At 42.8% G+C, this 25,227-nt stretch overlaps 1 protein-coding gene across 1 annotated transcript in view; it reads right to left on the bottom strand.

Annotated features, from left to right (window-relative positions):
* Positions 1-3,920: 3,920 nt before the first annotated feature.
* AR (androgen receptor) overlaps positions 3,921-25,227 on the bottom strand; it is a 103,181-nt gene continuing 81,874 nt past the window's right edge. Inside the window, exons 5-8 of the mRNA XM_067548315.1 lie at positions 15,992-16,136; positions 13,745-13,875; positions 12,976-13,133; positions 3,921-11,662 (exon numbers count right to left, since the gene is read on the bottom strand). Coding sequence (XP_067404416.1) covers positions 11,507-11,662; positions 12,976-13,133; positions 13,745-13,875; positions 15,992-16,136 — 590 coding nt within the window. The 3' untranslated portion in view covers positions 3,921-11,506. The remainder of the gene's footprint in view (positions 11,663-12,975; positions 13,134-13,744; positions 13,876-15,991; positions 16,137-25,227) is intronic.

The following is a 25,227-nucleotide window of genomic DNA, read 5'->3' as shown; positions in this document are numbered from 1 at the left end:
CTCATGTTCTCTAATAATTAGCAGATACAAGGAGCAAAGTCTGGAAATTATTTACAAGATGCTCAGCTTTGGGCCCGTGCGACTTGAAACATTTTCACTCACTCTGAAAATCGCTTTTTGGTTCTGCAGCGCTCTCTACCCCTGTGTTGCTCGCAGTGGCCTCTGAAGACATTTCTCAGCATTAGTTTTGGCTCTCGTGAACCCCAAGGAATCTGACAGCTGATTGTTTCCAACTTGCCTGGACAGCAGGACTACTGCAGTCCTGACAGAGACTGCAAACAAAAGTGTACCATAGCCCCCAGAGGACCAATAATAATAGACATAATGCACCAATTTGTTATTCAGTTCTCTTGTGTGAGTTGTGCTGACATGGAACATCTTGGAGTTGGCTAAAAACGACACCTAGAAGTCTGGGGAGAGCTAGAAGAAAGACAGAGATTTCACCCACCCTTTGGTGAGATAGTACAGCATTGCAAGCTTCAGGAGGTGGCTATGCCTTTTGAAATAAGGTCCAGGCAACATACTGTGGTTTGAGGGAGTATAACCTCCTGCTCCATAGTATTTGGTTGATTATATTCAATGTTGATTTTGGCTCCTTCCATTAAGTTTAAAACACACACTCCGTGGCTTGCAAACTATAATGAGAATTGGGAACTGTATCTTGTACTGAACTTTAGATAGCAAAAGCCAAGCAAACTGTCTTTTCTAAAATTACTTTACTACCATTCCAAGTTTTTTTATTTTTGAAAGGAGTCTGTGTCATAGTATTTCTTCTTCTCTGTTTATTTTTTACAGTAACCTCTGAGAAAGATAAAACTTAACATTGTTTCAGAGGCACCATACATGTATGGACTGGTGTGTTATTGAAGGAATTCTTGTGAGCACTTGGACTGCATCCACTGGTGTGTTAGTAGGCTACATGAATTATTCTGTTCCATTTATTCAAGTTCTTATGCCATGCCCATCACCCTGGTAGCTGAACACTTTCCGGAGATGCATTAAATTACGTGGATGGCATATGTCACATATTAAACCTTCTCCATTCCACTCCTGTCCGGGAAAATTTTTGTGTGGATTTAACCAAGCAACCAACCAAGCAACCAACCCAGTTGTTTATTGTAGGGTTGCTCGTGAGCACCAAGCTACATATTGGTTTGTCATTGTAGGTTTGATCATGAGTGAACCTCCTGGCTTTGATTAAAAAATACAAAACCAGAAAAGAGCATCGAAATCTTTGTTTTGTGAAAAAGCAACCGATAAACAATCCATGGACTTTTCGAACCCATACATGGAAAATAAATGGTAGGCCAAATTTGGGACCTATAGCCTTGATCCAGAGTCGCCGTGTTCCATATTCAAAGGAAGAGCAGGGAGCTGGACAATCTTGCCATGATTAATATGGGAGATTGTCCCTGCCAAATATGCAGTAATTGCATCCCACCAGTTTTGCTATTTGTTTTTTGGAGGAATTATTTCTGAATGTGATTTTTTGGTATAATCATTTTCTCTTTAAAGCCTCTGAACAGCAAATGGGACAGTGTTTGGAGACATCTGCTCCCTATTCCAATAAAGAATTACAAGATTTTGTAAGGTAGTAGTTCTGGAGTCACACAGGGACTTTTTTTTTTTTTTTTAACAAAGAACAAATCCTGGACTTTGCAACTTACCCATGCATGGAAGGATACAAAGGTGGGAACACATGGCTGTCCCATGACACCCTAAGACCACCCAACTAGGTGGTCAGAACTATTGCATTGATGTATCTGCAATTCAGGTATGATTTTTGTGTAATTTTTCTCTAGTTAAGGCAAAAGGAAAGAGCCATATGCAGCAGTGGGGATGAAACAGCAATGGTGCACAGTACTAATGGTGGAATTAGATTAAAGACAAATTAGTTCAGATAAAATAAGACCCGGCCTGCACATTTAATCAAACCCAAACATTTGAAAATGTTCAAGAGAGTGCATCTGCATTTTGTAACGTTTGTTGTACATTTGCACCAACTGCCAGTGTGATCCCCGATTCTGCAACCAGAATTGGAAGGGCCAAAAACCTCACGAAAGAGGCAGTTCTTGTGGCACATCCAGCCTGGAATTAATGGCAATTGCTCTCTCTCCCCCAATAACTATTTCTTGTGAATTTGCCAGCCCACAGTTGCAAATCCAAGTGGTTCAGATAGTTTGGACATGGAGGTGATTATCCAAATAGAAGCTCAGAACCTTTGTGAGGCTGACCCTCTACTAGATGAGATTTCCAGGGCTGATGTTAACTGCAGCAGCAAAAGGTGTTCTGCCCAAGCACAATATCCTGGGATGCATTGTTTGCAGGTGTGGTATTTTTTCCTCTTTTTAAAAAATAAAAATAAGAGTTTTAGTGTCTATGTGCTTTAACCGTCATGAAATAAAATTGGAAAGCGGCTGCTGTTTGGATAGATGCTGCACTTAGGCTGATAAATTAGACTGTCACACAGGAATTTCCTTGGAAAGGTTACGTTGTACCTGAAAATGGGTAACTTTTGATTAATATGGTTGCTTTTCCCATATGGGCTGTAAAAAGCAGATTTGTGCTGCTGAGTAGGGAAGGGATGGCTACAGAAAGAGAGGGACAACGACGTGAGGGTGGGAAATGCAGTCCTATGAGAATCTCCCGGGCAGCCTCATCTCAGGCTTCACAGTCTCAGCAAGGCCTCAGTAGCCTACTTAGCCGTCAGCCCCTTCGGAGTGGCCAGCTATTGCTGCTGCTCTGCAAGTTTCTTTTTATGTTTCCCTGGCCAAGTTGTCGACCTTGTACCAAGACTGGGCCAGTTGGGTCTGGCTGGTGGGAGTGGGTAGCCTTGGAGGTTGATGGCCTGTTATGCACCTGTGGAAGAGCTGTGGGCTGGTGAGAGGCAGACCGCAGCACGTCCATCTCTGTCCTTTGGCGCAAGGTCAACGCTTAAGAACAAATTGCTGCTTTTGGGTAAAGGATCACTCGGCAGTGCTTGGGGGGCATGGATTTCACTATGGGAATGAGGGACTAGGAACAGTGGCCTAGAGCCTGGTGTTACATGGGCAAGCCTGATGCAAGCGTCACCTCTATAACGCTTCCAGTGGGCTGCACACCCAACTCCACCAATCAAGCACTCCCCTCTCAGCTCTGACAATGCCCCATATCTGGTTTGTAGCACCCGCAACCCTCCCCGCTTCTGGGCTCCCTGACAGCTTGGTCACTTGACTTCAGTCCTGGCCTGCCACCATGCCCCGCTGCTGTTCTAGTCCCCCATTGCATCTCAACTACAACCGCAGCTCCTAATGCTATCCCAGAGCAACATTCCCCACGCAGCTCTGCCAACACTCAGTCCTGCCGCTACTCCGATCTTGGGCTTTACTACGCAGTGACGGCTTACGCTGTTGATTAGTATGGCAGTTGCAGTTAAAAGTTGAAGGTAACAAACTCATTTTCAGCTGTGACTCAAGTGAAGGTTTGGAATTAGATGCTCTGCAGGTAACTAAAACAGTGCTACCCCACTGCTCCATGTTGATGCCTTTTATTTTTTTGTATTGTTTAGTCATGAGTACACTTTAATTTCAGTTTTCAGGGCATGAGGACATGTGTAATTACATGCTAAACATTTTGTTACTTGTATAAAAATGTTTTGTTTTTGAGCACTTTAGTTTGATCAATTTAAGACTGAATAAATCCTAGCAAAGTTCCCTTCTGTGCTTTGAACTGAGAAATGGGCTGATAAACACAGTATTTTGTATTACTTGAAGATCACAGGTCAAGTTGTCAATTTGATAATGAAGTCAGAGCAGAATGACTTTACAGTTGCTGGCAAATATTAAACAACAACAAAAATAGGGAGAAAACCAGGACACTGACTTCAATAAAGATATTAATAAAATAAAAGCCAATTTTAAAACAATCCAAAGAGGCTGAGATGAAAAAAGATTAATTATTTTATGTATAAATGAATTAACAATCAAGATAAGGCACTACTAGACAGTTTTCCACAGTCAGCTTTTGTTAAGAATAACCCAAGCATACAGCTTTTGACACTGGGAAAGGGGCCAATTATTCATTTATTTATTTATTTACTTTGGCAGGCCCAATAGCAAATATTTTTCACACTGGATGACATTTTCCCAATGCATGCCTGAAATAAACAAATGCCAAACACACACACATACACACACACATACTGATTTTCCAGCAAACAAGGTTCTGCCTTTTATTAAATTGAGAGCAACAATAGATTCCAAGGTTATAAAAAGAAAGCTGAATGCTACTGAATGAAGTTTGTCTTGCTGTCAAGCATTGGTTGGGTGCTCACACTGAACTCGAACATGGACTAAAGAAGTCAAAAAGCAAAATGAATGTTTCTGTTTTTATTTTCCCTTGTACTAAGGTCAGTTGGTTGTTTTTTCCTTGGTAGGAGAAACACTTCTTTCTGATCATTACAAGCAAAAATAAATGAAGTTCAACTCAGCATGGTAATTTCTTAATCACTGATCCCTGTTGGGGAGGCATTTTCAGCCACATCTTTGTGGACTGAAGCAGCAGAGTGTCAGTTAATGTTAAGCCTCAAAGACAGTTAACATTGTGGGTCTGTTTTCCTTATTAATGCATTTAGGGCCCAGTCTTGGCTCCATTGATGTTAATGGCAAAATTCCCACTTGGCTTCCGCAAGAACAGAAGTTGGCTCTTAGTAGCTGTCAGTTTTGGGGCACTATGATACCATTTTTTAAAGCGGATTGTCTGAAAGAAAGCCACAATTCTGCATATATAATTAATGATGACTATACATTTTACATAATTGCAAACATTGCAAGGAACAAGAAAGCGTTAACAAAAGCAGTAGACGGGCCATATTGAGACTGGACAGAGGAGTTGGATGCTATGCCTCAGATGCCCAAAGCTTAGCTATTACCTTTGAATCACAGAATGTGGAAACAGATCTAGTGAACTAGCTGCATTATTCTACCTGAAAAACCTGTCTGATCAATCTGTGGGCTGCCACTCTTTTCCTTTCAGGAACCTCACTGAACTGTAAATGTTTGCCTCCTGACCCCATTCAGATGTAGCAAGATAAGTGACCATAACGACATTATTCTTTCTAGCTTTCGCACAAAGAGTTGCGGAGTGGGAGACCACCCCAGCAATAAGCTTTTAGCATTATTACAAAGAAAAATATATCTATTTACAGCACTTTAATTACAGACACATTAACAAATAAAAACATTTTAATTCACCACCGACTTTCCAGGCCATCTTCCAAACCCAGTGTTATAGTACAAAACAGCCAGCAGGGAGAGCAACTCAGCGTACAGCTGCTGTGGTTCTGTGCATGGCACAGCTATGTGTCCTAGGCATCTAAGTGCAGGCTGTTCCCCAAGCCCCCGCCAGTCCCTTCAAAACGGAGGTTCCACCTCACTTCCCCAAGGCAGTGACCAGTGCACAGATGGAATTAGGCTGAATTGGAGGGGTGTGTGGATTTTTTAGGCCCCCCTTCCAGATGTTAATCCATCCTCCACAGTGGGTGCAACTAAAATGAGACATGCTCCAGCTGGAAAGCTAGTTAGTGTCCAAAGAGTTTGCAGCAATAGTGTGCAGATGCATCAGCTCCAGGCTAGTAAAGTGTAGGACATGCCATGGTGCACCATCTCCAAAGGCCTCCCACCTCCCCACACTTTGGAAGGTTTGAAAGCATCATGTCTACTACAACCTCTCTCTCTGCAGCCTGCAGACAGAGTGCCAAGGTCACTGCCTCCTAGGAAAGAGCAGTTGCCAATGGAGCCAGCCCAGTTCTCACATATACTCAAGATGCAATTGCCAATTTGCTTCCCAGGTGCAACATCCGTTCTTAAGTGGAACCAAAACGTGAAGGTGCAGAGACAGGTCTATGTGGACAGTTCTAGGCACATATTTCTCTCGCTCGATAGATCTACTTTGAAACATGGTTACGAAACAAATGCCAATTTACAGCACATTTCAACTCTCTGCCTTAGCTTGAAGAGAAGTTTTGTGCTGTCAAAGGAGGAGCAACATGGGTTTCTCTTTGTTGTCCTTCTAGTGCAAATGTTGTCCTTTAAATATACAGCTCCTCAGCAGGGATCAAACTAATACTGGCCCCCAAATACAGGATGCCAGCTAGTATATACTCCATTCGCACAATGCAAAGATGGACCTTTCAAAACACGGCCAATAGTACCAGAAAAAATGATGAAATAAAAGCTTCTACTAACACAGGCACACACTTAAGGACCCATTTTCTGAAAGGTATTTAGTCTCTCTAAGTGTGTTCTTTGTGAAAAATGTGTTTTAAATCATTACTTTATATAGAAATCTTTGGTAATATAAAAGTGATGGATCTCTTGTTCTTTTTAGTTTTAAACATTAAGGGAGATGTCAACATTTGAAGCTGCAGCTGCACCTGACAAAGGGCGGGGGAGACCATCTGCTACAAGGCACCTGGTGTGTGGTAAATTAGTTCTTCACAGAGGCCAGTTCAGAACTCCTGCAGTCATGAAGGGTCACTCCTAGTCTGCTAGGAGGTAGGTAACACTTTATGTCACAGGTGAGAAATACCATCATCATCTTCATTTACATATAGAGCATGGAGCCTACCTACTTACAAAACTAATACCATTTTAGGGTATGTTTGCACTTGAAGCTGGGGTGGGATTCCCAGCTTCAGGAGACACACTTGCACTAGTGTGCTAAAACTCAGTGTGGCTGTGGCAGCATGAGTGGCAGGATAGGCTAGCCACCCTGACTGCATGCCTACGGTCTCAAATGGGCACATGCTTATCGTGGCTGACCCATCTCACCGCTCACTCTGCCGCAGTGCATTCTAGAGCACCAGCTCGATGAGCAAGGACATCTCCTTCAGCTGGGATTCACACCCCTGCATAAAGTGTAGACCAGTGTTTCCCTCCCAGTGTACCACTGGTGTGCCATCAGGCCCAGAGGTGTGCCACGGAATTTTTTGAAAAAATACATGTGAGAACAAGGGGGGAAGCCGCCTTCTGATTGGTTGTCTGCCTCACTGCCCTACCTCCTCCAGGGGCGGAGCAACCAATCAGAGTTCAATCTCCCTCTCTTCCCTCCTCCCCACCTGTGTGAACAATGGGTTGGCTCCTTTGCCCCTCCGCTCCCCTCCTGCAGCCATTGGCTGGGGGTGAGGAGAAGAGCACCTGGAGCTTGAGGTGTGCCATGGCAGAGAAAAGGTTGGGAACCACTGGTGTAGACACACCCACAGTGGCAGAGCTATCACCGGGGAAATGCCTCTTTGTCTTATGGGTAATTTACAAGAGAGTGCCTACAGTGGGTAGTAAGTAGGGGATAAATCCACCCCTGGGGCCTGATTCACCTCCGTCTTATACTGGGGTAATTCCATTGGCTTCAGTGTTTCTTAGCCATTGTATTCTTTGTTTACACTACCTTAAATGAGAGGAAAATCTAGTCAGTCCTTGCCCATGCAAATTCAGTGGGAATAAGGACTGAGTACAATGTGAGTTAGACCCTCCAGATATGGCTCAAAACAAACACCTATTGGATGGGATTTTCAAAAGCACTTTAGCATTAGCCTAACTCTTGTCCCCTTTAAAGTCAATAGTGAAACCCATTGATTTCAAATGAGAGTGGAGTTAGGCCAATATTAAACACAGAACATTCCACCCAGTCTTCTTTCTCCCCAACCAGATTATATGGTTTTTACTCTCGCTCTCTCTCACTGCATGTAACTCCCAAGTAATCTGGAGAAGGGCATAGTTACGGGGTCTTTACCAGGTTAAGAATTCTGCCTCCCTATGCCTGTAGCTCCAGGAGAAACTGCACTCTTGTATCCGAGGGAAGAATTTAGCTCTGTGTAATTGGAGGTGTACTTGTATGTTATTTGCACCCGTGTTCTGGAAAGCATTGCCAAGTAAGTAAATAGCTTCATAAGCTCCTGGAGCCAGATAAACAGACACTAAGCAAACTGTGTAGTAGTATTAAGGACAACTTCTACATTATTGTGTGGGTTGTGGGGTCCTCTTTGTTTTCTTTAAGCACAAATAGAAATAAAAATGCAAAATAAAAAACAAAGTACAGTGGAACATAGCAAAGTCAGAGCTTTGGCATTTCTCCAACCTTTTCCTATTCCCGCAGAAGGCATTGACAGTAAACTGAAGAAGATTATGTTTAAAAACCCTGGTGAATACACATACCAATACACGTGTCACTGATCCTAGCTATTGCAACTGGATCCTTCAGTAATTCCTCTAATCGTACAAAGCCAGCTTTCAAATTAAACAAAAAGTGTAGAGATCCACCTTGATATTGAACAGCTTCAGAACAAAAACCTCACTTCCCATTACAGCTGGTATGGCACAGAAACTACTGGTGCAGGTCAGTAAAGACATTATTGGATGGGGGGCATGTACCTCAAGTGAACATGTGCTCCTTTCCTAAAAGATTCACACTTCGTTTCATCTGCAAAATGTTTGCAGCCTGGGTGTGTATAGTGCCTGTCCCAGATAGTGCCATCTCCCTCTCTCTCTCCCTCTCTGTCTTGTTCACTATATGTTCTGTCCAGCATACAGGGGTGTTCGCAGGCAAACAATCCATTTACTTTAGATCTCTGACCAGCCTTCCGCTGATATTCTAGGATGGTACCATGCAAACCAGCTCCCTAAGCATACAAAGGTGAAACCCTCGCATGGACTTGAGCGCATGCAAAACACATGCCTTCCTGCATACTCAAGACATCCTCCCATTTCACTACCGAGTGAGCTGTGTGGTGCCAAGCCAGCCATTCACTGTATTCATCTGCTAACCAACTGAAAAACCACAATGCAAAGAAGCAGGCTTTGGTGTAAGCTGATCTTTTAACTGGTACATTTTCAAAGTCAGCGGAGCCTATGCTGCACCAGCTGGTTTCAATCACGTCAACGTTTCAATATTTGTATAAGCCTTTTCAGAGAAAAAGATATTCATAATACCAGAGTAACAACTAGCTAGTATCAAAAAGAGCTTATTACTGATCCTGCTACTCACAAGGAGAAGCACAGGAAGGCTACGATCAGAGCCATGCCCTTGAGGGGATGAAAACTCATTCAAAACCTGTTGAAAAGGTTTGTTTGTTTTTTGTTTTTTTTTTAAATGCAAGCCCTACAGTATGACTGAAAAGTATCAGGGAAATTGGGTGGTTACTTTCTGTGCCGACAACCCCTCCGCACGACAACCCCAGTTGTATTGCCACAAAGCTCAGGAAGCTGTTTCTGTCTGACTCTGAGGCGGACGACTGCCCAAACTGAGAAAAGACCCCAAAAGCAGCAGAATTGCCACAGTTCTTTTGCATGTGGGGGAGGAGGAGTTGGGGAGAGGGAAGAGGGGTATGGAAAAGACTGACATGGAGAGTAAAACTGGTGGGGATCCACAGGCGTAAACCTGACTCTCCTAATGTATAAAGGAGGCATTTGGCAAATGTAAACAGTTGCTGTCACACGGGGACAGTGGGATGCCGTATTACACGAGAGCTACTCAGATTTACCTCTTCAAAAATCTGATTCCCCAGACAGTCCAGCCCACATGGCTCTTGTTGCTCTATTGGGAAGGGCTTGTGAGGGAACTCAGAGCCCCCAGGGGACGAAGGGTCAGACCCCTGCATGTGCAGTACAACCTCAGGAAAAAAAAACAAAAAACTAAATCTGAATAAAATTCTTTGTCAATGTGTCCGTAGGAACTTAAGGGAGATGATTCAAGAAACCATTAGCCTGCCTTGAAGAAACGTGTTCCTCTCTGAAATATTTCTGACCCTGAAAGTTGCCAGCAAATGATGAACCTTTCATTGTTCCTGATTTGAATGACAGCGTGTATGTGGTTTAGGCAGAGTTCTCCAGTTGACATCTCACTGATGGTGCTGCAGTTTGGTGACATAGTGTCATCTCTAGGGAGGTGGGTTGTGGGTTTTGTTTGGGTGCTGATTTTACAATGTAGGGATTTTAGGGACGTTGAGAGGGTGCGTGTTCTTTTCTTGGTGGAGATCAACTACTAATATTAATGGGAGCTATGGGCACCCCTAAGGAAGAGGACAGGCCTCTTAAGTGCTTTCTTTACCATTTCCTGGAACACCTGGGAATCTCAGGCCATCTACAACTGTTTCCAAAAGGAGCAGGATAATCCCCAAAGTCACTGGGTCTCACAGGGTCCAAAGAGCCAAAGCTCCCACTGCTTTGCTTCTGGGATTATTTTCTGTTGGCTTCTGAAAAAAATCTACAAAACATTTGGGTAAAGAGTGAGTGAGAAGCACCACTGGAAAACCTACACCTTCAGACACCCATGGTGAGCAGAGCAGGGGACGGGCAGAGACAAGTGGAGACCTCAGACATGTAAGGGGAGCAGGCTAGAGGCAAAGGTGAGAGGAGACGTCAGGCACTCGTAGTGCACAGGTGAGAGATGGATACCAGAGGGTAATTTCTTTGTTTGATGGTGTGGAGATAAAAAATGTTCAAAACTGGAATGTGATCACTAGGTGTCTGGACAGTCTTTGGACAGACTTAGAGCCAGTTGGGCTCCCAATCCAGGGGAAAAATGTCCTGGATGGAAGTTAGCCCTCTGCAATTTTCAGGGGTTCCAAAGGTCATAACCCTGGCTAGCCCTCCTTACTGACATGACAACACTCCAAATATTCTTGTGAATTGGGCATTTCTTCGGTAAGTAAATACTTAATGCTGCTCTAAGCTGCTGAAGGCACATGGCTGTATGGGTCTGGGTGCATGATCAAAGCGGTTTGGCATATGGGTCTACATGTATGGTCAGAGTGGTATGGCATATGGGTCTGCACTTATGGCCAAAGTGATGTGGCCTATGGGTTTGTGTGCATGATTGGAGCAGCCGATAACAAGGACTTTTTCTGCAACAAGACTATATATTCACTACATTCTGGCTGCCTGATTTTTGAATAGATTTTATAATTTCACCAACCTGTGCCCTCTTTCCCTGTCCTCCTTCTTGTCTCATTACTCCTGCATTTTTAATTCACCTGCCTCTTGAAGACATGATGCAAATATAAAAGGAAAACATTGCAGGTTAGTCAGAAAAATAACCCACACTCCCAACTTGCAGGTTTAACCTGCTTCTTGTCTTGTTTTAAAGAGAAAACAAAGAGCAGAATTTCTCCCAATCTGAAACTTCCCGTGGCACTGGGCCACTAAAAGTCACTGTGGAAAATACACAAGCACGAGGTTGTAAACAAGTGCCACCTGACGCTTAGCCACAAAGTCGCCATGCCACAACATTTAAAGAGATACAAAGCCATCCAGACATAGGCAGAAGCCATGGTGGGTAGTTCAGTTCGGAGGTACCCCAGAAAAATTAGAAATCAAAGGAATCCCAGTAGGCTGTAGTTTGGCATTGTACATCTTCACAGCATACAGTATCTTTAGAGGGGGCTCCCCAAGGCACTGCAGTACAGTAGTGCAGAGATAACAGGCAGGAGATGGCTGAAAGGGAGTGGCAGGGAAAGGAGATTCCTTCCGGGACATCACTGCATGTGGAAATAGATGGGTTTGACTTTCCCAGACAAGATCTTGGGAACCTGGACGGAGATGATCTCAGCCATCATTTCGGGGTAGTCCACACTGACCATGTGCGATTTAATTAAAAGGTCAAATGTAAACTGATGCAGCTCCCTGGCAATCTACAAAACAGAAAGAAAGCAGGAAGGTTAAATGAATGATTTAACTTCTTTGACAAGTGGCTCTTTTTATCTTGCTAACACTGTGGTGACTTCAGAGGAAGTATTAGCAGGTACCACATTACAGGACAGGCTGCAGTGTAGTGAGACTTGGTTTCTGCTGTTTGGATGCTACAAACTCTTCTGCATTTGGGAATAGCCAGTAGGTGGCAATTATTCTTTTAGGAATGAGCAAGTGAGCAATCTAGGCAGTGAGAGGGATGTGAGGCTCCTGTTCTAAGTTCAGAAGGCGCCAGACCATGGTTCTTGCTCAGAAAAGTGACTGTGTAAAATTGGCATCTCGTTCAAACTGAAACCAGTTCTTTGTGTGTGTTCAGAGTCACGGCTGCTAACTTTACTGAGTAAAATCTGTTCCTCTTATCATTTCCCTGCAGAGATACAGCTGTACGGAAGCAGGTGGATTCTGCACTGCCTTGTGTATCACCAGCAGAATAGTTAAGTAAGTTCTGACTGCAGAATTTTTGTTATTGCTAATGAGGCGCCAGCCAGATAAGACCCAACTTGATGTTCAGATCTCAGGATGAGACTACTGAACTGGCAATTTGTAAAAAAAAAAAAAAAAAAAAAATGTATCTGTAAATGAGCAGATTTGATGTGGAGTAATTGCTATTTATACAGTCACTTTTCAGACAGCAACCATGGTTTAGCATGGCAATTGGCGTTGACTGACTGAGTGGAGCTATTTGTTCTATGGGCTTAAAGTACACTGCAGTATCTCTCTCCAAAAGAGAGTTAAAGAGCAGCTAACAACCCACAGGAAAGCTTTGAGAAACGTCCTATTTGAGAACTACCTTCTACAGCGGTGAGGCTCAAAAATTTGCAGGTTCTACCTAAAATAAATACATAAACTTGTTTTAGTCTCTCACTGCCAGAAATACCTTCAAGAATGCAGACACCGAGGCTAGCTAACTGATAATCTGGTTTAATTATCCGAGGCAATTGACAGATTTGTGGGTGCCAGCCAGTGTTATAGATCATACTGTTTCCTGAAAGCTTTTCTCTCTTGTTCTTTATTACCAGTGACACTGGCATAGAATCAGAATCTTTCTCAAGAGTTCATCTACCTCTGAGCTCTCACCTATAGAAATGCCAATAAAATAAAAAAGTAATTAAAGAAATAATCCTCATTTCTTGTTTGTATCTGCAAGATTCCTGCCTCACTTCCCCAAAATCTCAGAGCCCCAACAGAGTCTGCTAGACCCCAACTAAAGTTATTATTGCTTCCAGGTTTTTGGCCATTTCATCCCCTTTCTTACAGGCTGCACGGAGTCCAGGAGCTTGGTGAGCTGGTAGAAGCGCCGAGAGCAGGATGTGGGATTCTTTCTCTTGCAAGCGATGATACGATCAAGTTCCTTTATGTAGTTCATTCGAAGTTCATCGAAGAACTTCTGATTTTTCAGGCCGTCCACTGGAACTGGCATGGGGACAAGGAGAGGAAACAATCATAATATGGAGAGAAAAAAAACCAGATCAACAGGAAGATCGAAACCCCCCCACATCCCCAGACATTCCCCTCATCTTTGCCCCCACTGTGGATGATTGAGGGTCACAGTCTAGGTGGGTGGAGGTGGGGGCAAAGGAGGGGTGGGGCTGCACCTCCGCTTATACAGCCTTTGTTTGGTGCTGTCATTATTACAAAACAAAGGTAGCACAACAGACCCACCAAAGGCTGCGTCAGATTTCCCTGCTCAGCCATTCACTCTCAGAGGCCCATTTATCAAATGCAATTAGGCAAGGGAGGTGGCCAAGGCATGATCAGGAGTAGGACTTAAGAACAAGTTAGATACGGGAATTACATCAGGAGGGCTCCTGCAAAATGCAGAGGGCAGAACTGGATGGCTGTCGTGGTCTTTGCTGCTTCCCCTATGGCATCTATGAGTCTATTCCTGGTGTCAGCTCTCTGCCTCCCAGCACAATGGCTGAGGCAAACATTCACAGCCATGATATGTGGGCAACCAACTACATACAGGGCCACCCAAGGCAGATCAACTAATAATCTGCTCAGAGAAGGATGCTGCCACTCACTAATACTGAAGAGGAGTAGAGCCTTCATGCAGAGAAACTCCTGGGGAGTGATTTGAAGCCACCCGAACTCCTGAGAAAGATGTCGCATCCTGACACACTGGCTGTACATTCTGGATTTGTGCATTCGGTACCTGGCAAGATGCATTGGCGAGAAGGTTAACGCACAGCTGGTCTGATATGCATGACTCAGACATTTATTTAAAAAAGAAAAAGACCCAACAACCTTGCATCTATCCTAGCATGTTCCGTCTGAAACGGAGCTAATCTTTACCTCTTGTGAGAGCGCAACAGCAGCATGGCCTTAATGCAGGAAAGGAAAGTTTTTCTAAAATATCACCGTAGAATCTGCTTGACTGGGAATGGAAGATCACACGGCAGAGCTAATGTTCACCTGACCCTCTCACTCGCAGAAACATGACTGCAACGATGTACCATATTTAACGAAACACAATGGGTGTGTATCCTGGTGCGAGCTCTCGGAGGAAGAATCGGTCTTTATGCCAACCACCATGCAACCACTTTATGCCTGTGGTCTCACTGATGATAGGAGGGGAATCCCAAAACCCACAGGATCACTATTTTGGGGGTTTTTTGTGTCACAACTTAGCTGAAGGCAAACCAGACAGTAACATGGCAGGAACTTCTGACACTCTTTTGCCACCATTCCACACTGGTAAATTAACACTGAGGCAGCAGTTCCATTGCTGCTCCCTTGGCAGGAAGCAGATTCTCTTAGCAGATGAGAGGGAGGAAAAGGGAAGAGAAAATAATAAAATGTCAGAAGGAAAGAGTGGGAGAATTCTCTGGCGATCAATGCTGAGTCCTGTCTCATTGGGCATCAATTCTGAGACATTCCTAGCCTCCTCGGCTTTCAGCCTCCGCTAAAGCAAGGGCAAGGAGCCAGGGATTGCTGACCCTCCTCCTTCTGGGGCCGTGGTGAAGAGAGACCAGGCTCTGGGATTCGGGGCCCTGACATCGCAGTGGACAATTAGGCTCAGCACTCCAGCGAAGGAAGATTTATTTGGTGTTCCGGGGTTTCCAAACAACGGGAAAGTGAACGGGACAATTTGGTGTGGAAAAGGTCACAGATACCTCATGCTATAAAAATACCTTCAGTTGTCACATTGCGCCCTCCAGAACATGAAGTATACAGATGATTAATGACCTGACATACTAATCCCAAATGTATTACCCGGACGGGTCGTTACTCATCCAGGCCATTTGCTATAATAATCAGTTCACCGTCAACTATGCAAAGCTCCCATTTATTAATGTATCTTTCACTTTGTGAGGTGCTTTACACAAGTTCTCCTGTAGCCATTGGCTCTGTAAGGATCATCATCCTGTCAGTAAGGCTAGTTAACAAGTTTATTATGTCTCCGTTTATACAACTGTGCTGTGGGAACTCAATAGTCCTGATACAGAAAAGAAATAACCCACCGAACTCTTGATTTACAGGAAACTCCTTTTCATTTAAGGCACCTCAAAGGCACGTGTTTTCACGATGCATTGGATTAGGTGATTGGATCCCTGGCAGTGGGTGTGGTGTGAGAACCCAGACAGAGGGGAAGACAGACAGACAAAGGAGAGAGCTGGCGGTGTCAGAATGAATCTCGTAGAACAGAGCATTCTGAACCACTCTTGGTAAGAGCCATTCAGCTTGGTTGCTGGGCATAACAGAAAGGTGTCATAAAAGAGCTGCTATTCTTAGTCTGGTCTATTCATTCCTAGCAGTAGTGAGCACGTCTGGGAAACAGCAGCCAGAGTCTGAACATTCCCAGTAGTTGGAAGCACCTCCTCCCTCTCTCGGCACTTTAGGTCATGCTATGTTTGATCATGCCATAGCAGTGTTTTCTGACCTGCCTGGCAGTGAGTGGGGAGCTGCACTGGCTCTCCAAAGCACAGCAGGGTCTAAAGGGATCAGTCTCTTACAGCCAGCACCGCCTGTCTCTGAATGAAGAGTCTATCTGAATGCAAACTCCAGGCCTGGTGGTAAAGGACGGGAGAGGCTTAGTAGCACTAGCTATTGCTCCTGGATCACCTAAAGGAGATTCTGGCAGACTAACTAGGGGAAAACCAGCAACACTCTTGAATTTTGAAATGTTGTAATCAACTCTCAGAGTGACGTTATCTGAACTGTACTGGTAGGGAGCCTATTAGCTAGTGTCCCTCTTTCATTCTATTTCTATCGCAACCTTTCTGACATGAACAATACAAAACATCAAATTGCTACTATTTAACACTTACTCATTGAAGACCAAGTCAGGAGCGAAGTAAAGCATTCTGGAGTTAACATTGGTGAAAGATCTCCATCCCATGGCGAAAATCATAAGACCCATCCAGGAATACTGGATTAGTGCCATCTGGTCATCCACATGCAGGTTACGGAATCCTACAAAAGGCCGTAAACAGAGGTTACGAGTTCAGTGTGGACTCAAACAATTCACCAAAATTTCTTCTTTAATATAGCACTTTAATTCCCGATCGGGGGGTGCCTGTGGACTTCTGAAAGTTAGGACAAGGTGGCCCACAGCCTAATCTCCACGTGTCTCAGGTTACCAATGTATTCAGCTATGAGCTAGTGCATATGGGATGTCTGCATATGGGATGTCTACTAATTCAGTCTCTTCCTTTTACCAGATGACAGAAAAGTGGCTGTACTGCAACCTGGAAGTCACGGCACTGACATGCTGATAGCAAACTGGAAGCCTCCAATCCAGAAGCTGAAATTGATGGGTTCTCAGTATCAGAAGAAGAGAAAGAGCAGGTGAAAACACAAACAGCTTGGGCTATTAAAATAGGACAATAAGTTGCACTTATATAGTATCTTTCCCTGAGAGTCTCAAAGAACTTTATAAGGAGTATTTACGTTCCATCAACAGCTAGTGAGATGGGTAAAGGTTATTATGCCACTTAAACTCTCTGTGCCTCGGATTTTGTCTGTTAAGTGACCTTTCCAAAGCCACACAGCAACTCGGAGATCAGAGTTCCTGATTCTCAATTGTGAGAACATTAGATAGAATAAGTCTAGTACGAAACACACATTGTTTAGTTATTATTATTACACATTATCATTTCTAATATTGCAGTAGTGCCTAAAGATCCCAAACAATCTGAGGCTCTATTATACTAACTGCTGAACAGTCATACTGCATAATAAAATACACTACCTGCCCCAAAGAGTTTACACTATTAGTGTAAGACAAAATGCAACAGGTGGCTGCAATAAAGAAGTGGAGCAGGGATAGGGTAAGAGTAACATCAACATGATTTTTCACAGGCTATCTGTGCACACAATTTTCAGATACTGAGGTTTACTTGCTTTTGGTTTGCTGATGGAGATAAATAAGCTGATTAGTAGCAGGAGTCTGATGCCACATGGTTAGCCATTATCAGCTAGCACGATATCTTCAGACACCACGGCGGAAATGAGACTTAACAAATCAATTACTCATAGTGGGTGAATCTTGGCTCCATTAAAATCAAGAACAAAACTACCACTGACTTCAGTAGAGTCACGATTTAACCCAGCTTGTTTAAATGAATGAATTAAAAAACTTAACATGAAAGATCACAGAGAATCCCCAAAGTCTTATCGCACAGTGGTAAATTTACTCAAATTTCATATTATTCTCGGAAGGTGATTTTAGTACCAATATGGAACTTAGGTTACTTAATATAGGTACTTATCAATTTGCTAGTCAGTCTTTATATCAATCAAAAGTTATGGGACTGTTAGTAGTGGTTCAATCAAGGACAATTATAAAATTTAAAATGTAAAAGTTTAGCCCCCTAGCCAGGAGCACACATATGCACATGCTTAACTTCACACAACTTAGTAATGCTAAAGGCCTTTGGCGGCTCGTGAGCTTACTAAAAGTATCAATTCAATTCAAAATAGTGTTCCTAGGATGAGTCATAGTCAAGCCACAGGCACACATGAGATTTGGAGACATACACACACACACCCCGTACGCAGTCAATAATTCAAAGCTATTTCTAATTTCTCTGGATATTTACTAGTACATGTAGCCATAGATAACTTGCAATCCTGATCTTAGCGGTCTATACATTCTTATATTACTTTAACCAAATGTTAAAACAATGGTAAAGTCCTAAGCCTATAATTATGACCCATCAATTCAAACTTCTGTTTTTTACCTGAAAAGCTGTTAATTCCAAGTGAGCACAACCATGTGTTATGTTATCTCTCTGATGTAACTGCTTTAGGTTTGCATGCTTTCTTTCAGTTTTCATTTCACTGCACGAAAGCACACTTCATATTTAAGTAGTGCTACGCTGAACTAGTATAAGAGATTTTCCATTGTCAGGACTCTTAACCACTAATGGACTCAATATTATTTGTAGGCACTTAAGGTGAGACTTGTTAGCAAAATACAAGTAAATGATTTATACATTTAAATCCTCTACAGGCTTTATAAACTCAGGTATGTGCTTTCTGAGAAGTATTTAACTTAGAATAACCCAGTTCCCTTTTCGGTAAGGTAATACCTGTATAAAAAGCCTTTCCTGCTTATCCAATTAATTTAGTATGTAGATGAATTCTCTAGTCTAGTTTGACAATTTACAATGGTTGGTCTCTTGAAATAGGAGAAACCTAAATTCACTTCAAAGTGGTTTTAGCTCTAGCTACATAGGTGTTTACATGGCCCATTTTACCATAGCATCCTTGTGTCTCCTGAGTAAAAAAGAAAAACAACAAATTCTCTTGCCCTTCTCAGTCAGTAAGGGTAGCTTGAAAGCTAGTGGAATATATACATTAAGATATACATTATATATATTTTATATATATACTTTATTATATGTGTGTGAGAGCGAGAAAATGTTTGTAGAGAGCTCACTGTAGAAACCCAACAGCCAAAGAGCTGGGTTTTGCATTTAGTTCTGCATGTTGTGAGATCTGTCTGTGGTCACTATGGGAGTGAGTTTCATGGTCTGGTGAAGGATGATGTCTCCTGCACTCACAAGCCCCTCTCCTGGTTGGCAGTGGAAAGCAGCAGCCTTGGCAGGGCATGGTCACAGAGTGAGAGGCAATGTCTCAGGTTTCCCATAGAGGGCTTTGTATATTAAAAAACAGACCTTGAATTTGACTCTGTATTCAATGAGAAAAGAGTGTAGAGAGAAGTGTACAGGGTGATCTGTTCATGGTAGCCTGTGCTGCTGTGCAGACAAATGCTCTATATAGGGTGACCACCTTTGTTGGATGGAAATAAGAGAAACTCACATGAAAAAGTAAGGGACATTGATTTATTTTAAGGAAATTCTAGGGAAACACTATTTCCCTTAACATATCATTTATTTTTCTCTCAAAGGTACATTTCTACTACCCTCAAGTATACAATGCAATTATCATAAGCTTCAATTTAATGTTTAAAATGGTACTTATCAGTTTTAATACCTTTCAATGCACCTTAAAATAAGGGATGAGTAGTCACCTAAGGGACAAATCCATGAAACAAGGAATGGTCTCTTAAAATAAGGGATGGGTCACCCTGGTTTTATACCAGATGAAGATTTCACGGGCTACTACGCTTCATTCCTAGATATAATGAGTAGCCCGACTTGAACCTGAAGGATGTGAATGTGTGGATTGCTGTGACTAGATCTTTGTCTAATAGGATGGGGCACAGCCTCCTGCCCAGTCACAAGTGGGAAAGAGCATTTTTGCAGCCATTAATGGCTTGGCAGAGGCTGGGATTAAGATTCACCTCCTTACCTTAGGTTCAAGAGACAACGGTGAATGGCCTCTCGAGAGAGAGCCAATGGCTGGAAGGAGGACTGGACTACAACGAGGCATTTTGTTCCATTCCTTTTATTTTGAACTTGTGTTACCATAGAAGGGGATGATCTTTTGGCTCAGTCAGAAGGCTCAGCTCCTTACCAGCCAAAAGGAAACAGAGGCATGACTGCATCTCCGTGAAAGCCACTGCTACACATGGCAATTTCAGCATCCACATACACTGAGGAGCTCAGAAGGACTCTGAAGCTGTGAAGTGTCTTTACAATAAGTGAGCAGATGTCTTCTGTTGAGGGGGATGTGACAGAGGAAGAAATCTTGCTAAAGCACTTTTCTCTTCCTCACTCCTGTGACAGACAGCGGCATGTCTAGATCATTGTAACTTCCATTTTGTATTACGGCCTCCATTTTGTATGCTGCACTGAATACATATTTAACCTTGCCTTGGGCAAGGTTATTGAATTGCATTCCAAGGGAAGGTGCTTAACACCTCATTGAAGGACCATCCCTGAGAAGCCACCACAGAGCAACCTGGAACCATCAGCTTGGATTATTTCTCAAATACTGGCCCAACCCCTTGGGACAATGGATTTTCTAGATGGGGAGCCAGCAGTGGCTGATAGGTCTGTAGCTTCTGAGACAGGGCACATGGGAAAAATACAAAGAATATATTTAAGAGGGGGTGCTGCTTTGAAGATGGAAGGCAGACCAATGCCACATGTAAGATGAACAGGCAGGAGAGAAAGAAAGGGCAGGAGGGACTCTGCAACCGCCTTTGATCGCTAGTAGTCCTTGGGCTCATAGAAGAGGTGAGATCAAATAAGGTGGGTGTTTCTCAGGATTCTTGTTTTCAAAATTCTCTAATGATTTTAAGAGAAAAATGATGGTGGTTGAGAAATTTCTTTGCCAAGCCTGTGTTCCTTGCTTCACTACCATGTTGTCCCCGAAGCAATTAAAATAGAAGCTTAGACTGCCCACAATCTAGGTGGAACTATGGGGGAGCATGTGTAAGAATCTGGGGAGCCTGGGTGCTCCAAAACATTGTTTTAGGGGTCTAGGGTGGCTGGATTGTGGATTCTCACATCCCAAGGAAGAGCTCAGACACAAAGTTTGAGTTTGGGAGTGTTTGTAGAGATCCAGAGCTAGAAACAGCGACTATAATCTGTTCAGACCCAGTCAGGTTAAAAACATGTGGGACTCAGTGATGGATCCATTTACAAGAGACTGATCATTGTCCAGAAGGGGACTGGGCTGGGTGGAAGTGCTGGGATCACTGTGTCAGAGAGTAAAGCTTTTTGAAAAGGAGGCTTTTGCAAGGAAACAAATCAGCATTCTTAAAATGTAAGCAGAGAATGGATCTTTTAGGGGAAGAATTACGGAGAGACACCCAGGAAGAATGAGATATGGAAAGCTCAAGAAAGGTGAGCTAGTAGAGTTATGCAGCAAAAGGAAGTTAAACACTGATGAGCTTTAAAAGACACAGCTGGTTAGCCTGCTGTACTCAGACAACCAGAAAAGAAATGGTATTCCAGAGTGGGTGAGGATTTGAGTGGTGGACCCAGTTGGCTAGTGGAACAAGCAAAGGTCAAAACAGACCAGCAAGACTGGGAGACTTGGATGAAGTCTGGGGATCCACCACATGAAACAAAGGCAGTTGCAGAATTTTTACTGGCTTGGAGTTTTTGAGGCAGTTAAAATTGCCGCAGAACATATGATTCCTGCTAGATGGTGGGAAAAGCATGAGATAAGTTTAAAGCAATCACGATGACACTACCCATTATAGAGGAACCTTTGCAGAAGATGACCATGGGAAGCAGTTTGTTGACAGCGTTATGGTTCTTTGATTCATTTTTGATGGGTGGTTCAGTGACTGGTTCCCATTATGTAAAGCTGATATGGACCAAACAGGATACAATCCTTGCTTTGTATGAAGAGCCAAGATGGCCTATGCAGAACATCAGTTGGGTGTTTATGCATCAAGTTCTTACAAACCAGAAAGAAAACAGGGTGACTTTTGTGGTTTTATATTTGTAACTGTATGCTGTTACTTGTGGCTTTTGTCTCCAGAACCAAGAGCCATATATCTTGGGACATCCTGATTTAATTTTGGAATTTCAAGGGTTTCAGCAACTGATGGATACCTCCCAGGAACATTCTTTTCTGGGCTCTCCTGTTTTGCCACACAGGTCTCTGCAATCTTTGCAAGGTGTCCATGAGATGCCTGTGTTTGGGATGGTATAGCTTTGGTCAGCTGTGCACAACTCTGTGTTTCTTTTCAGATTGACATTTCTCCGTCAGTAACTTTATTTCGTCAAGAGATGCCCCTCTGAATTTTTCTAGTCTTTAGGTAAAGTCTCTGCATGTTTTGGGGTGATTTTATAAATGAACTCAATCCATCCTCAGTAATATACGGATCTAATCAAAAGCCCAATGAATTCAATAGAGAGGCTTTGAATTAGACCTGAAATCATTTAAGTCATGTCTGTCCTTAACTTGGTTCAGCATCAACAGGAAGAAACAGCGGTCTAAACTTCAACTTCTACCTCGGGACCTGTTCATTCTCCTTAATTCAGTTCTGAGGTTGGAATCACTTGTGTGTGCTTTGGAGCTATGTTGTGTGTGTATGAATCACATAATTAATGGGACTCTGTGGCTTTCAGTTCTCATCACACACTTGCTCGGGTTTCCCCTGAAGACTTCATATTAGCTTTTCAATTTACTAGTTAAATGTTTCACCTGATCTTTAATATAGCACATTCTCTGCATCTTTGTTCATTATCTGTTAAGAATGTTCACTAAAATTATAGGGCTTCAGCTGAGCAATCACTTAGCATTATCTTTATGATTAATACTTGGAGAACATTCTTTAGAAGAAATATTTCTCGATACCTTTAAGCCTAAAAGCTTGCTTTGCTGTGTTTCAATGAACACAGAGGTCTATATTTTCAAAAGTAACTAATGATTTCAGGCACCCAACCTGAGGCACCTTTAGGAGGCCTCATTTTCTTGAAAATCAAGCCCCTTGAAGGTGTCTCAAAAGCTGGATGCCCCAAATCACCAGTCATTTTCAAAAATCTAGGCCATTGCATATTGCTAAATGTTTAAATAATGGTCACTTTATTGCCTCATACTTTTAAAAGCATCAGGTTTAGTATTTCCTCCCACATTTTTTAAGCATATTTACACTAATATAATCTGAGCGATACTTTGGCAATTTCTTACTTCTGTTAAGATAAAACTCGGTTCCTTCCCCACATACAGAATGTGGAGGGCATATTTAGTCTGATTTGGATTTAATTCAAAAAACCCTATTTACTTAAATTCTTGGCTCTTATTGATGTGAATGAGAGTTGGATGTGAACAAAGGTTTTCTCTGTTAGTCAGATGATTCATGACCATTACTTTAATAGTGCAATATGATTTATCTTTTAACTGACTGTCTGGTATGATCAGACCTAAATGATAACAATGGGCTAGATTCACAAAGGAACTCCAGCCTGGTGACACTGAGCGTTGCCATGCTTAACTTTTAGAAGCCTAAAAAAATCACCAGCATTCACAAAGTCTGAGTTTGGTGCCTAGGCTCAATATACAATGAATGAGGAGAGAGAGGTGTCCAAGAATGGACTCACAAAAAACAGCATGTGAGGTGACCCCTTCCCTAGGCTAGCCTATGGGAGGTGCCAACTTGAGAGGTATATGTTAAGCCCCACCCCTCTCTCAGAGATGGGCACCTAAATCCATAGTGCAGGGAAGTGTCTTCCTCTGCTTGGGATTCTTGATTGCAAACCCTCCCTAATGTTAGGTGCCTATGCCATTTTTGCAAGAAGCTGCCGGGCAGAAAGGGGGAATCAGTACTCCTACATGTCAGGTGGATGTTCTAACTGCTTGGATAAGAGTTATGAGGGAGCTCCTTCACCCCCCAGAGCTGTTTTGTGCATGCCCACTTATAGGTGCCAGATCTGGTAGGCGAGGTCTGAGCATGCAGGGAAGGTAGGTGGAGAAATGCTTATATGCCTATATTCCTTCAGTCATGCATCCCTCTGGGGCTTAGGCGTCCGGATGCTTGGTGTAGGACAGCAGTGCGTACGCTCGGAGGCAGAGACATTGGTGCCCAGGGAACGTTTACTGCAAAAATTTAGCCACAAAGTAATTTTAGGTACCTATAGATTTTGAGGACAGCTGAGCAAAGGTTTTGTGAATCCTAGTGGGGCACGATTCTGGGATTTAGGGGCCTAACGTGGCACTTTGGTGCCACAAAGTCCTTTTGTGAATCAAACCCAACACACGTAAAGTTAAATCTTAATAAGATTCAAATCATCATTCATTTTAATTTTAAAGAGTTGAAAGCATAGATAGTTTCTTGCAATTTAATGTTAACATAACACAGTGTTATGGAGAGCTCCTTTTAACTGCTCTCAATAAACATTTTTGTCAACTAGACATTTTTATCTTTACAAGATTGGCAGCTTACGAGTTTGCTTCATAATGAAAATTGGAAATATTAATTCCTTTTTCGTCAAAATCTGTTATTTTAATTTATTAAATTTTACTCTTTAAATTTCATCACTGATTAATCACATGCTACATTGAGTTTTCTAATATAACTGAATATCCACTTTGTGTTCTGGAAACTGTATTGTCTAGACAGTGGAAAGCAGTGCCTACTCAGAAAGTGGAAAGCAAAGTTTATCCAGACAATGGTAAACACTCTCAGTTACGTTAGCCCCCCGTACAGCAAATGAGTGACCTTGTACAAACACATTATTAGATAAATGATTTCTAACAAGCTCCAAATAACAAAAAACAATGGAGTGGCCATAGAATCTTTCCTTAGCCAAGTGTCATGTGATTCACTTGTGCCTAGTTAACCAATGCTTGCCCTGCCCATGATGTGCCTCGTTAATGTAAAAAATGAGGGGTCCTAAATTCACAATAGGGAAGATCTTACAGGCTTTGCCTGACTGTTAAGATTTGATCTGGTGTAGGGCCCCATACTGTTTCAGTAAGCTGTACTGGGGCCTGGGTTTCTGGGCAAGGATTTCTACTTTGGATGCCTGTAGCAGGAAGAGCAAATTCTGTGACCCAGGTCAAACAGGGTGAGTGAGCCTTTCCTGCATCTTGAGCCTGGAAGGGAATAGAATTGCTATTCTGCATTCAGGATTTGTTTTCTCTGGGCTCGATGTACACAGTAACCTGAAGGAACAAGGTGAGCGAATAACCACTTCTGTGCTGTCAGTCAAGCCATGTTTACATGGGATGTTAAAACCTATGAAGAATAGATTCAATCACAGTAGGTCAAGTCTTATCGCAAGGTTCTAACATACAGTGGAAAACTCATTTTGCCTCGGCTTCTAACTTGGATCTTTTCATTCTGTCACACATGGAGGTCTCAATCTTTGGGTCCTGTCAAGCTGCTTCACCATAGGACCTATGGTGGGGAAAGTGGGCTTATATCATCATGTTGCCTCCATTTTCAGGGCTGATGGAGGCTAATTTGGCTCCGAGTGCAAATTTAGAGCAGCCTCAGGCTCATTTGTCATTTTCATTTAGAGGGTTAGCAATTCACATAATGTGCAACATTACAGAACTCAGACTGGTCACCTCACTATATACACAGCTACAAGTGACTGCATTTAGTGTTCCGTGATACAGGGGACTGTAACCTCAGGGATGTGCTAGCTTATGTCATCTGGTAATGGTCCCCAGTTTGAAGTTTTATAGT

The sequence above is a fragment of the Emydura macquarii genome, unplaced genomic scaffold, assembly GCF_026122565.2.
Source record: "Emydura macquarii macquarii isolate MOO-44397 ecotype Brisbane River unplaced genomic scaffold, CSIRO-AGI_Emac_v2 contig_1253, whole genome shotgun sequence".
NCBI classification, from domain to species: domain Eukaryota; kingdom Metazoa; phylum Chordata; order Testudines; family Chelidae; genus Emydura; species Emydura macquarii.
This window is presented reverse-complemented; position numbering and strand designations above follow the sequence as displayed.